At 31.0% G+C, this 14003-nt stretch overlaps 1 protein-coding gene across 1 annotated transcript in view; it reads left to right on the forward strand.

Moving 5' to 3' along the window:
- LOC129971442 (uncharacterized) overlaps positions 1–10556 on the forward strand; it is a 31256-nt gene extending 20700 nt beyond the window's left edge. The window contains exons 5-8 of the mRNA XM_056085210.1: positions 608–734; positions 4970–5143; positions 6257–6420; positions 10270–10556. Of these exons, the coding sequence (XP_055941185.1) occupies positions 608–734; positions 4970–5143; positions 6257–6420; positions 10270–10383 (579 nt within the window). The 3' untranslated portion in view covers positions 10384–10556. The remainder of the gene's footprint in view (positions 1–607; positions 735–4969; positions 5144–6256; positions 6421–10269) is intronic.
- The last annotated feature ends 3447 nt before the right edge of the window (positions 10557–14003 follow it).

Consider the following 14003-nt stretch of genomic DNA (forward strand, 5'->3'; position numbering starts at 1 on the left):
ATGAGAATCGTATAAGAGAATTATTTATATGTACAGATTTGTCATACGGCAGCTATGAAACCGCAACTGCGGTAGCCTTATAAAGTTTCAATTTCAGGATTGGAGAAGTTGGAGTTTGAAACTGACTTCACTTTGTAGCTGGGTCTGATGAATTAAGTAGGCCATGATTGTTTATACGCCCTCATAATGATCGGTGATAATTTGGTCCTCATAATAGGTGGTATTGAGGTTTGGAAAATAGTATACCCATTTACGATTCATGTTCGTCTTCTGACCACAGTTCAAAATGGCAAAATGGCAATTACCTAATATAGCTTTCTGAACGGATCGTTAATCTACCAAATCAAATTATGCGACTGACTTCGCGTGAAACGACATCATTTCAGAAGGATTCTTAAATGTTCGATTAATCCGTTCGAATGTTTTAGTGAATGCAAAGCTTTTATTGTGGAATTAAAGCAAAGCAAAGCAAATAAATACGCAGAATGAAATAATTCAACGATGATCTTGGCATGTTTTGGAGTATTTTGAAAAATGTGCTGTTGTTGTTTGTTTAGCAAATGCAATAATTTTATTGAAACCTGAAACGACTTCGCATTTCTTTCAGATCCCCAAAAATGATGTGGAAAAGGTGAACACCTCATTTTCCTTCGACAGATCATCTGCATATCAGCTGGACAAAATTTTGGGTGAAGAGGAGGTCTATTTTATAACAACTTACTTCGTTGATCCTAGTAAGTTGTCTTCAATTTCTGTTCAATTTTGTTTATTAATTTCTTTTGCAGTTACATATGAAATTTAATATTTGAAATAATTTTCAAATATTAAATTTATCATCATCTGCAAATCCTTTAAATTATTCTACCTGAAAGAATATTATTTGTTTTTTTCGTGTTTAAATCAACGTTTGTTGCAGAAAATAAATTATTCCTTTTTGATAAGCAAATGAAATGTGAAAGCTAATAAAAAGATTTCGTTATATCTTGCTTAATACAAATTTTAAATAGCATGTACGTTAAAGTGTTTTATTGGATTGAAAAATAATTCTTAATCGTTTTTCAAATATATAAAACTTAGAAATTCTTTGGTTATTTGACAAAGTTACTTTAAATTAGATAAAAATTAACATGGGCTGATATTGAGACCATACACAATACAAACTCAACTGTATTTTCAATTTGTAATAGTCGTCTTAACGTTACATTTCGATTACAAGAAAGCTTCCGCTGATTTCTAACCACTTACCCTGATCAACGTACAGATGCTGAATTATTATTTGTCAATAATTAAAATTATATGTTTTCTGATTGGTGGCAGCACCGTTGACAATTTTTATGTCCATTCTTCATCGTCATTGATTTCATTGTGCTTCTTTCATGTATATTTTCAGTGTTTGACATTTTTTATCTACTTCTTAAAGGCAAGAATATTTTTCAAACCATGATAAAGATATATAGAAAAATTTAAGGATAGGAAGGAATTTTGAAGACTTTATCATTTCCTTCAATTTAAAATAATCATATGAGACGGGAAAATGTGATATATAATTTGTGTAAATGCATAATGGTTTTTGGAGAGTTCAATAAACAGTGCCGTTTTTCCGAATTTATTTTTTATGAATTAACGAGTCTTGGTTACAGCAATGTTCATAATTACCCCCGTATGCTCCCAATTACCCACAGACTGGGAACATGTGTTTTAGTTTCTGATCACTGTAACGAACTAATTTTAAGAGATTTTTTTTTTGAAATTATAAGAAATTCTGCTTATTTTTTCACAATTTAACCTCTCTTAACTACTCCTAAACGCTTGTTAAAAATATATTCTGTTTCAAAGCATATGAATTACAATTTTCAGTATCCTTTTGGAGTAATTTTATTCATTCTACCCCAATTTTGTCGAGAATTGATTTAAAATTATGAGGCATAAGAAAGAAATATCTAAAACTGACTTTAGGTTCATTGGGCATGACCGGTACATACTGTAATCACATTCCCAATTACTACATGTTCCCTATTACCTTTTTTGCGCTTATTGTTTATGTAGACAATACTGAAATCGAGCGAACAATGAGCGAATAGTTTGTGAACCTCAGACGAAATGAATTTCCTATTTATATATTAGGGCCTTAGTGTTACAGTACGTCATGCGCGGTTGATGACGCCCAAAGTAAGGCACTGTATGTGGGCCAGGGTAACTAAGGTAACGTATCACCATTCCCGAACCAGAAACTAATCACGGAGATGTTAGTTCAACATTAAATGAACATTTGATGCAACTTGGTTTCGCTTCAGTGTCTGATATTCTCTTAATCACATGGATCATTGAATCATAATTAACAAATCATATTTCCTGTTTGCGATTTATTGCGCAAACGCAACGGAAATGGCTCATTCTAAATATGTATGATAACAACCGATGAAAAATGCATCATCGACCATAGTAAGGAGCGTAAATGATCTTGAAGTTATTCGAGTGAGCTGACATTAACCACCTAAAAGACAAATAGCCATTTCATGCAAGTTCATTAACTGGTGAGATAGAAGAATTATTCGTCCATTACGAATTGAGGCCGCCAAATAAAATAATTGATTAGGTTAAATTTAGCATTCGGTTCGATATTAGCAACATTATTCAAGCAGCCAGATTTGCCAATCACAAAGTGATGATTTTCCACAAAAATAACGTTGAAATACATGGCGAAAGTTGTTGGAGCCTGGTTACGTTGTCGTATCTCATTCTTCACATTGTTCTGGTGTGGCGCCTTCAGAATACCATCTACTCCGCTCTTTGCAAACTCCGTTAAAGGAAAAACTGCAATTCTCTCAAGAATTGCAAATAGCACCTTGAGCACTTTTTTCGATAGATTTGGAACTTCTAAAAAGATGTTAAATCATTATAGAATAAAATTGTTATAAGCTATTGAATAAAGTTCCTTGTGTGTGTGTATGTATGTAATGATATTTTAACTCTAATTTCAATTTAATTAATTTTCATAATAACTTCATCTTAATTTAGCCCATAGTAACTTCATTCTAAAATATTCTCTTATTTCGTGCTCCAATTCCACTGTCTCTACTTAATTAATTCAAGAGAAGCTTTGTTGAATCAGCTAAAATCTAACTTTCCCACACTACGCGTGAAGAGGTAACATACCGCTGATCAAGCAAATTCTTTTTTAAAATCTCCCTGTGTTTCCCCTACCTTGTCCACCCGTGTAATGAAAATCCCTATCGAAATCTCATAATACATTAGCACTGTAAAGAAATATTTTCCCTATCAAAATCATGGGTTATATAAGACCAGGGATAAAATGTCCAAGAGCTCTTCCCTCATTCCTTTCTGTGTCGTTCTGTGTGCTCGTCGCTTGTACATATGCTTGCTTCTTCAAAATGAAATAAAACGACGTCACGAAATTAAAAGTGTCTTCAGACTGCATCATGCTTCACATAAAATAATGTTATCATATATATATATATATATACATATATATATATATAATATAATATGATTTAAAATCTAATTTAAACTTAATTAATTTCTTAATTTTTAACTTTAACTTGTTAACTTCATTCTAAAATATTCTCTTATTTCCTGATCCCATTCCACTTTTTATATTTAATTAATTCAACAGAAGCTTTGTAAAATTGCTGAATCGGCTAAAAGCCGACGCGTTCCCACACTCCGATTGAAGGGATAAAATATTGCTTGAATTCCACAAAAAGATTCCTGTGTTTCCCTTACTTGCGATTGACATTTGATGAAAATCCCTATTAAAATTTCACAGTATATATTCACAAGGATAGAATTTTCATGAAGTTTCGCTCTGTATCGTTCGGCGTTGTGTGTGCGCGCTAGTATTTTCTACTTGTACATAATGCGTTCCTCCCCGGGATGAAATAAAACGACGTCAAAAAAATCGAAAGTCTCTTCACTGTCTTCGAAACTGCCTTCTGCTTTCAAAAAATTAAATGTTTACATATATAAATTTTTTTTGTTTTTTCTAAAAAATCAGCGGCGACTTTACAAATAATCTAATAAATACAAAAAGCAGATGGTGCTAAAACCATTACAACGGTTACTAACGATTTTGTCCATATGGTATAGCATTTTAAAAAATGAAAATATGCAATAATAAATAAAAACAAAAATCTAACTATACTATCTAGTAGATTATTAAATACTCGTCTAAATCATATAAAACATTTTGTCGATGCGTTTTATTTTTTGCACACATTTTTAAACTTGGAGAAAAAAAAAGCCTATGGATTATTACTCAACCTAATAGAAAAAGAAAATCTGTCAAAACAGTTGGAAAAATAATCACTTATAACATTGCAAAGAAATATTTTTATCGTATAGAACTGCTAGTGTTTGGATGAAAAATCTTTGTCGTATTAAAATTACGGTATACACTCTCTGCTAGCCTATATAAATCATTATTTTTATGATATATAGATACATGAAATATAATCAAACTTTGACTTAGTGCATTTTTCAATAAATGAATATTTAAAAAATAATTGGTTCTTAATGGGAATTGAATGCCAATGCCCCTGATCTTGGCGATTTTGACAACGGAAAAGGAATGTTCTGGAAACTGTTAGAATTGTGGCGTTATCTTTATGAGGAACTAAGATCTGCAGATCCTTTTAGAGTCAATTCTCCTTTTGGAGTATTGATCATGGAGTGAACTTTCTAGCTACACTAAATGATGATCTGTTTGCATATGTAATTTTTGCAAATGCTGTCTCTGCGTATGTGTATTTTATTGCGTATTTATATATTTTAGCTGTGATTTTGTTAAATGTGCTTCATGTTTGTAGAATAAAGCATGTAATGGAATTCCTTAGCATCTTGAACCTTTCCTTGATCGTGCTAGACTGAAATTTTGAGAATTTAATTTTAGACGCTTTTTTGTCTCGGCTTTTATATGTATGAGTTTTTTAATTTTACACAATTATTGCAGACATCATCTGCAATGGCGGTAGAACCAAACTGCAGTACGAGGAAGAGGGCGTCGGTACTGGACTCTGGGTTCAGAATGGAACCGATCCCGTCAGGGACTCTGTGCAAGTACCTTTGTACGAAAAAGATATGGAAGGAACTCACTGGGTGAAAGGAGGATGCTTCAGAACAATGGGTGCGTAGTTTTTCATTTCTCTAGAGTCATTTAAAATTCCTGTAAGTTATCCGAGTACATCTGAAATAATGTACATAACAAGGAAAAAAATGCATAACATTTCTCAAATTATTGGAACTACAGAAATCTTAAGTAAACACTTTTACCAAAAAAAAAATTATTTCATTTTCATTCTTGAAATATAAAATTGTTTGGGGAACTGCGAATACTCGTGTACAGATTCTGAAAAAATGCGATTTGAGAAAATAATCTTACCAACGTATTTTTAAGTTTATTACTAATTTATTAATTTCATAACTAGTGATTATGATATTTGTTTATACTAACATCTTAAAAATTAATAATAATGTACACCATGCGACATAATCGGTAGTTGTCTCCAATTTGATATAAAGGGTTGCAAGACATACCTGATAAGTATTACATTAATTTAGAGCTGAAATTTTCAATAATATTAATTAAGAGCTAGTTATTTTAACCCAAAATCTTCATTAAAAAATCTTTTCTGCAGAATTTAAAAATGAATTTAAAGCAAATGTATTATTAAATTTTTGTAACCGTTTTATCAGCTGATAGAAGTAAACATGACGAACTTTTTCAGGCAGTTTCTAATGTAAGATATTTAATTTAAAAAATAAAATAAAAATATCTTTAAATCTTACTTTTTTTGTGAGTGAATGCGTGAAACTTTTCTTTCCAAATAAAATCGACCATTAGTTCTACAAGACAGATTAATTTTTCTTTCACGTCTTTTTATCAAAAGTTTTTCCAGTTCATCCATTTTTTGAATCTTTTGTAAGTATTTTTAGACATTTACATTCATTAAGAAATTAGTGATTTTTATTTATTAATTTTTTTTACCATTTTTTTAGGTAAAGTGAATTTGGAAGGAAAAAAAAAAGATTCGTTAATATTGAAAGGGGGGGGAATCTTGATGAGAGAATCCATAAAAATCAGCCTTCTTTATGATAAATAGGCTTAAATAATTTTGTTTGATACCACTTCAAACATTTTCAATTTGGGGGAAGAAATACTTACAATAAATTCCAATTTTCAATCAATGACTTCCTTTAGCCAATAACAAAATCTTCATTATAACATTTTTTTTTTCAGGCGTTCATTACTGGTATGGAGCCCACGAAAATATGACCTGCACAGATTTCTTCCCTGTCACCGCCATCTACAACAGAGGAAAGTTGACCAACTTCGCATTTGCATCTTTCGGAAACTACGAATTCTCTAGACGTTTCGAGCATCCTTCTTCGACTGCATTGACTGTAAGTTCAATTCTTTATTCTTAAATAGTTTTATTTAACTTAAGTTGTTTCATATTTGTAAAGTAACGTTTTTATACTGTAATGTTATTTTCTTTTCCAATCACTTCCTTATATGCTAAAGCAGTGATTTACAAATTATATATCTACCAATATCATTTAATTGGATTTTTTATTTTCCCTCCCCTCTACATTTATTCCTTAATTCGGAGTTTCAATTATTAACCCTTTGGGCCCCACTGGCACATGCATGTCCCGCTGATATTTTTAAATCATCCAAAGGGATAAGTAACTGGGGAATTTATTGAAGTGCTTGTCCCATTGGTTTTCCGTGATTGCATTCTTGTGTTAATGTAATTTTTAACTACATTTTAGAAAGAAAGTATTAATAAAGAAATCGGAACTGAAACTGTATGAGCCATGAGTAAAATTGCACTCTGAAAAAACTGTTTTGCAATGTATCATGCATAGAAATATCACGAATAATATTGGATATGTAATTGGCAAGAGTTTTCTTCAAATAAAATTGTTTTAAAATATTATAAAAACTAGAATCAATTTTTTTTACTGTTTTATACAGTCACACATGTGTCCCATTTAGAAAGACCATTGGGACACATATAATCCCTCAAGAATTGCACAAATAGTTAATTTTTGTTTTTATATTAGCAGACTATAGCTATTTATACTTTATTTGACCCATTAGAGCCTTAAATTGTCTTAATTTTGGAAAAGAAAATACTGCTATTAAAAGAGTTAATGTTAAAAACTTAAGTTAGATTAAACCAAACGATTCCGAATGAACTTTGTAAATTGTAATTTATTTTTGATTTTACATTCTATTCTATTTTTATAAAACCATTGGTTTCATTCCTAATAAATAAAAAGAACATATAAAATAATTTCAAATTAAACTAAACTAACAATACCTCATCATGAACCTCATACGAAACAATACCTCATACGAAAACTAACAATACCTCATCATGAAAACCAACTATTCAAATGGCAGACGATTTCGATGCAATTCTTGGATTTATTTCGTGAAGCTGAGTTTTATAGAATTAGGTTCACAAAAATAATCTAATGTCTGGAGCTAGGCAATGTTTGTTATTAAAATACGCGTAAGATGAATATAAAAAGTATTAACTATTTTATTGTTTAAACTTAGAGGTTTTGGTACTTTTTTTTTTTTTTTTTTGCACCCATTATCTTTCGGGTTTTCATCGTTCGTTTGGGTATAGATTTCAACAAAACAAAATTTTATCTCTTACATTTTGTGTTTCCCGTCATTACGAACATTATTTTTCCGTACCCCTATAATTATCCTTGCTGATATGCGTAATTTAGGTCCGGATTCGTAGAAAATAAACTAAAAATTACACATGACTCACCGCTGTCTTTTCTTTTTTACATTCTTTCTTTCTTATGTTTTATAATCTCTATGCTTTTCTATTGTAGTCAAATTCCATGGAATAGATATTTTTTTTTCATTGCTTAATTTATATCCCTTTTCGGAAATTTGTTTTTTTTTTTAACTCTATAACTATAATTATATTACATGCGAAAAATTATGTTTGATTTCGATAAATCTTATATCATATGCCGAAACTATTTCTTTTACTATCTCGTATACAAAGAGAAAATGCTGTATTCATCAAAATGTCCAAATTCGAAATTTCGAAAATCTTTACGTTTCACACCTCTGAGTTAAAAAAATAATAAAAACACATTTTTGGAATAATGTCTGTCTGAAAATAACTCGCACTTTTAGGACTAGATGGAAAAAAATTTGGTAGATGGCTTTCGCACTTAATATGTAGATTTTTATCAAATTTTGAATGGGATCCATTCAGAGGAAGCTTATCAAATGAACACTGTGACTGTTCGAATACAAGTGAACATGATAGCTACAAAATATAAAGAGCTGGGTAAAGAGCAAAATTTGATACAAATGCAGATCATAGGAGATTTAGAAACAAATCCATCTAGGTGTTAACTGTCTGTCGATCTTTATTGTTGAATCATGTAAATACAATTATTCGAAAACAGAACAACTGAAGTAAATGAAATTTGGTCCTTAATTTTAATATCTGCAAATTCTTAACAAACTTTGAACTAAATATGTCTAAAAGTTGACTGTCTTTTTTAATTACAGCCAGTTATCCTATTACCACAGAACTAAGCCGTATAAACAAGGATTAAGGCTGACTGCCTGTCGGTATCTTCACAGTATATAAACACAATAATTCAAAAATGTACTGACTTAAATAAATGAAATTTGGCATAAGATTTTGTGAATACAATTGTAATTTTATTTCATATGTTGGTTTCAATAGATTGGTAAAAAAGTGTGCAAAATACATATTTGCTTTTGTGGTACTTGTTTTTTAACTGCCCGCCAACGATTAATAGCTATATAATATACACAAAAGATCGCACCCTAAATTAAATTCTGTATAAAAATTGATATTTCGTGACTACTGTTCGCTAAATCCATGAAATTAATACATTGCACCGGTTTTCTTTAATATAATATTAACACACAGTTCTCATGAGCATGACTCTAAAAATAAAAATCTGAGCTCTTGTAACATCCTTACCCAAAATCCACAATTTTATGCGGTAGAGTTTCGAGGAGACAAATTCAGCTGGCTTCTATTGAAAATTTAAGATTGCTAAAGAAGATTCGATATATGAAGGATTCCATCGTATTAGCTTCTGTCATATAATCGGTGCATCTTTACTGTCTATTTAAATTATGAGAAATTGAATTTTTCACATTTTTTTTTAAATATTTGAAAATGCTTTAACACCTTCGCATACAATGACCATCGAATTACTGAATTTTTCATTTTAAATCTGCAATTAAGTGAAAGCATCAAGTAATTAAAAATGCGAAAGTCGCTTAAAAAACGCTTCAATATCTTAACTGCCTTTATATTATTATAGGAATTAAAGTAATAATAATAATTAAAATAATAATTGCCCGAAATAGGATATGTCATCTAATTAGGAAGTTATGAGTTAAAATGAGGGTCCAAAAATTTTGTATAAAATAAAAAGTGCATTTTTTGTATCGAATTTCTTAAACGAGTTTTATAATATTATATTCTTGTTCACAATTAAAAAAAAAAGTCATATATTCAAAATTACATTTGGCTGAAATCGACTAGTTGGCGCCTCATATCACCAAAGGAAACCAAATCACAAATACCAAAAAGCAGACGAGATTGGCTACTTTGCTTCTGTTGGGTATACGACTCGTCATTAAAGCCAAATAACCTTAAGCAAGAGGGTTTATGAGTAGATAAAGTTCGCAGTAGCTGTCTATATAGTACATTTCATGTAATTATAGACAGCTGCTCCGACCCGCCAGAAGACACACAGATAAATCTAAAAGACCGGATACTGCGACAGCATTGATGGGAATTAAGATTGTTCCAAAGGGCCATCACCGGCCACGGTATAACTGCTCCTGTAGGAGGCATATCTCGTTTTTTTACGCACTAGGATGACGAGAACCAGCCACCATAAGAAAGCTTATCTGCATATGTGAAGTATCCCTCGGTGCGACATTATATTTCATGTAAAAATATAATTATTTTTATATAAAATAGAAACTTAATCATGTTATTTCATTTAATATTCGTTCTGCACTACAGCATTCATCTCGCGCTGTCACGTCACTTTCATTCTAAATTTATTAAAATGTTTTTATAAATAATATTCTCAAATTTTTTTCATCTGTTGCATTTTATTGTATCACTATTACGACTAAAAAGAATGAAAAAAAAAAAAAAAACTGTGCCATAATTTCATGAAAAGCAATGATTATTTTTACCCTTCCAGTTGTTCTTGCCCACTCCCATTCCCAAATGCATCAACGACGAGTATGAACGCAGCGGTGGTGTCAGCTCCATGCACGTGTTCTTCAGCGTCCGACCGTGGAATACCTTCTGTTGAGAATCGCCGCCTGTCAAGTTTTCCCGCGTATGTCTCTCCACATACCAAAGATGCCTATCGGGGTGATAGGGTCACCGATGTAGTGCCAGTTTTATGTATTATTCAGTGAGTGCAAAACCCGCACTGTACAATATGTTTTTAGTAGAAAATAAAAAAAAATTATTTAAAATATTCTTGAAAAGTTTTATTTCTATTAATAATAAAATGTGTGTATGTGTACTTTCAACTCAAACCACCCAACCTAAAAACTCTAGATTTGGTGAAAATTTATTTTTGAAAGTGGATTTGTTCACTTCGAAGCGATACCTCTTGAAATTTTACTAATTAAAAATTAAAAGACTTTCTCATTTTTTTTCTCTATAATTTCTGAAAATATTGTTCAAAAATTATTTTTATATCATCATCCTGTACGTACTATGCAGTTATAAACAGGAACAGCAGTAATAATTGCAGACTGACGAAATAATGAGCAGAATACTACTCTTTTCCTGCCACAACATGTATTTTGCACACAACACGTAAGAGGATCGTAGCACACGCCCTCTTGCAATGTTGCAGTGCAATACTTTGCCTTCCTTAATTAATTACGATAAAGAAAACTAGGCCGGATAATCGCGAACCGGATACTTGGGAGAGTACTGTATTAAAATTCGTATCTGGATATTGTTATGGGTTAAAATGCATGTTATTCGATTAATACTTCAACTTGAAAATTGCATGGTTTGAAAAGAATCGAGTAAATCACCCCAGATCATTTTTGCATGATTTTAGTTATATTATTTTGTGATCTCTAGATTAAAATTTATTAAGAGAATATATATTTCTTTTATTTGTATATTGTCAATCAATAACGACTGATACAGCTTTAATGAAAATTGTATTATGTCAGCATTGACTGATATGGCCTGAACGAAAGGTACAAAGTCACTCACCCTTGATTGAGGCCGTTCGAGCGGAAAGTTCAGGGTCAATCATCGGTGACTAACGTAGCATTTAATGTGTTAATTAAAAAATTAGAAAAGAAATAAAGAAGAATTTTTAAACCGTAATATCACCGATGTTTTTGTTGCGTCTGAATCGCTTATCTTACAGAGCCTCAATAACTTGCATCTCTTGTAGCACGGAAGAGGGGCGATGTTTAGAAAGAGAATCAATAATATTTAGCCTTCTTATGATTACGATTATTTTAGTTCCTCTACTACTAGGATTCTTGCATATGATACGTCGATTATCTAGCTTGACCCTTCCACGATTTATATACTATGTATATATGACATGATATCTCTTAATGTCATTTAATCTTTATTAATTTCCTTTTTTATCGTTAATTAGTCCATGTTACTTTATTTTAGAATGTTCCATTATTTCCTGATCCAAATCAGACTTTTTTTTGTTTATTTATTTCTAACACGCGCTCCAAGTAATTGCTAACTCTGAATTCTCACGCTCCGAGTAAAGGGATAAAAATCGGCAAAGCCTATGACATTTTTTAAAAAGATACTTAAGATTATATGTCCTAAATCGGTACGTGTTAAAGAAATCCCCATTAAAAACTCTTAGTAAAATCACTAAGGGAAAAATTCTCACTTTGCTCCTGTGTCGTGAATAGGGATTGCAATACCGGACCAAAATTTCAATACCGGTATTCGGTATTTTTTAAATCTTAATACCGGGATACCGGTTTTAATACCGGTATTAGAAATTTTGAAAAAAGAAAGAAAACACAGGTGTTTCTTTTTTTTTATTTGCCAGTTTTGTTAGAGAGTGTAAATATCACAAAAAATAATTTAACTTATAAATTATAACAGTATATAATCACAAAAAAGTAAAGAAACATCTTATTTATTTAAATCACAAAAAAAGTGTAAATATCACTGTTCAGTTTGTGGTAAAATTACAAATTTTTGAAATGTGATCTAAAAAAACATAATGCATCAACTGAACTGCCATTAAGCCTGAAAAGTAATTTTGTGTAAAAATGACCAGCTGTCGAAAACGCTCTTTCGGCATCTACGCTAGTTGGTGGTACTGTTAGCAATGCGCGATATACTTTTTCCAATATTTACCTCTAAAATCCTCATCTTCAAATATATCGATTTCTCGTCGGATGGTTTTGGATATAGCTGATTTCTGTATTGTATTTTGGTTCGTTGAAATTTTTTTATTTATCGCTAATTCTAATTTTTGTTCAATAGACAATTCCTTTTCACTATCGACAGTAATGACTGTATCGACAGTTAATCTTCGATAATTGAACCGAATTCTGAATGTGGATAGGTTTGTGGGAAAAAAAATTAAGAAACTTTACTCTAACTTAATCAGATTTGAATTGGTTATTTTCTTTTCTTCTTTTCCTTTTCATTTTTAAAATCATTAGAATTATGTAAATACCATAAGCATTTTCTATTTCGGTATGCCTTTCTTCTGTGCGATTTTTCAATGTAATATATAATTCTTCAGATACTAATGTGTGCTGCTCTTTCAGTGACAGCAACATAATGCCTCAATAATCAGTTTTATTGGAAGTAAAGCTGATATAAATCTGGATATTAAGTCGAATTCACTATCTGAAAAATTAATTTACAGGTTTAAGTCGATTATTACTTTTTGGATTGGATTTCTCAGTTTCAAAAATCGTTCCATCATTAGAAGTAAACTGTTCCAACGTGATTTAAAATCTAATATTAACATATATTCTGTTTTATTTTCAGTTAGTATATATTTTAGTAATATATCCTTTTTATAGGGGAACGTTTAAATATTTTAACAATTTTTCGAACTTTATAAATTATAGGAAGCAATTCTTGATAGGTTAATATTTCTTCCTCATTAGCAATATCTTCTTCACCAATTACATTGTCATTATCTTCATTGTCAATATCACTCTCACTCTTACTCTTACTCTTACTCTTTTCAATGTTGGAATTCGAAGTTTCTATATCCACAGTATTTGGATTCTTCTGTTCTTTATATTTTTGGTATAATACATCTATTACTCCTAACTGAATTCCATGTGCATAGCACAACTGCTGATTTGCACCAATCAACTTTCCAACTTTTTTCATAATTGTTGCTCCATCAGTCGTTATGGATACAATATTTTCTTTCAGGGATAATCCATGTTTCACTGATTTATATTTAAGCCATTAATTAGCTAATTAATTTCGCCCGTTAGGGAGACATAAAAACAAAAATGTATACTATATTGTTATGTTCGCGATACCTGAACAAATTGTGGAGACAATTTTAAAAATTTCTAGTAAATACCGAAAAACCGGTATTTAAACTTGGAATACCGGTATTACGAAATTGTACAAATGGCTCAAAATACCGGTATTCGGTATCCCGGTATACCGGTATTGCAATCCCTAGTCGTGAAGTAAATAGGCGCGTATCATCGATCCTTCCAATGTACAAATTAAGCTTTCCTGAGGAAAAATAAATTAAAGTTTAATTCGAAATGTGTCTTCCTTTCGACCACGCGTTTGCGAAATAAATTATGCTGTGTATGTATGAGTGCGTGCGTACGTGCCTACACATATTTGAGTAATTGCATGGCCAAGAAGAAGAAAGTTTTGAAATTTTAAAACTTCAATTTATTTCATCCGGGAGGCATACTA

This window comes from Argiope bruennichi, chromosome 6, assembly GCF_947563725.1.
Source record: "Argiope bruennichi chromosome 6, qqArgBrue1.1, whole genome shotgun sequence".
Classification (NCBI taxonomy): domain Eukaryota; kingdom Metazoa; phylum Arthropoda; class Arachnida; order Araneae; family Araneidae; genus Argiope; species Argiope bruennichi.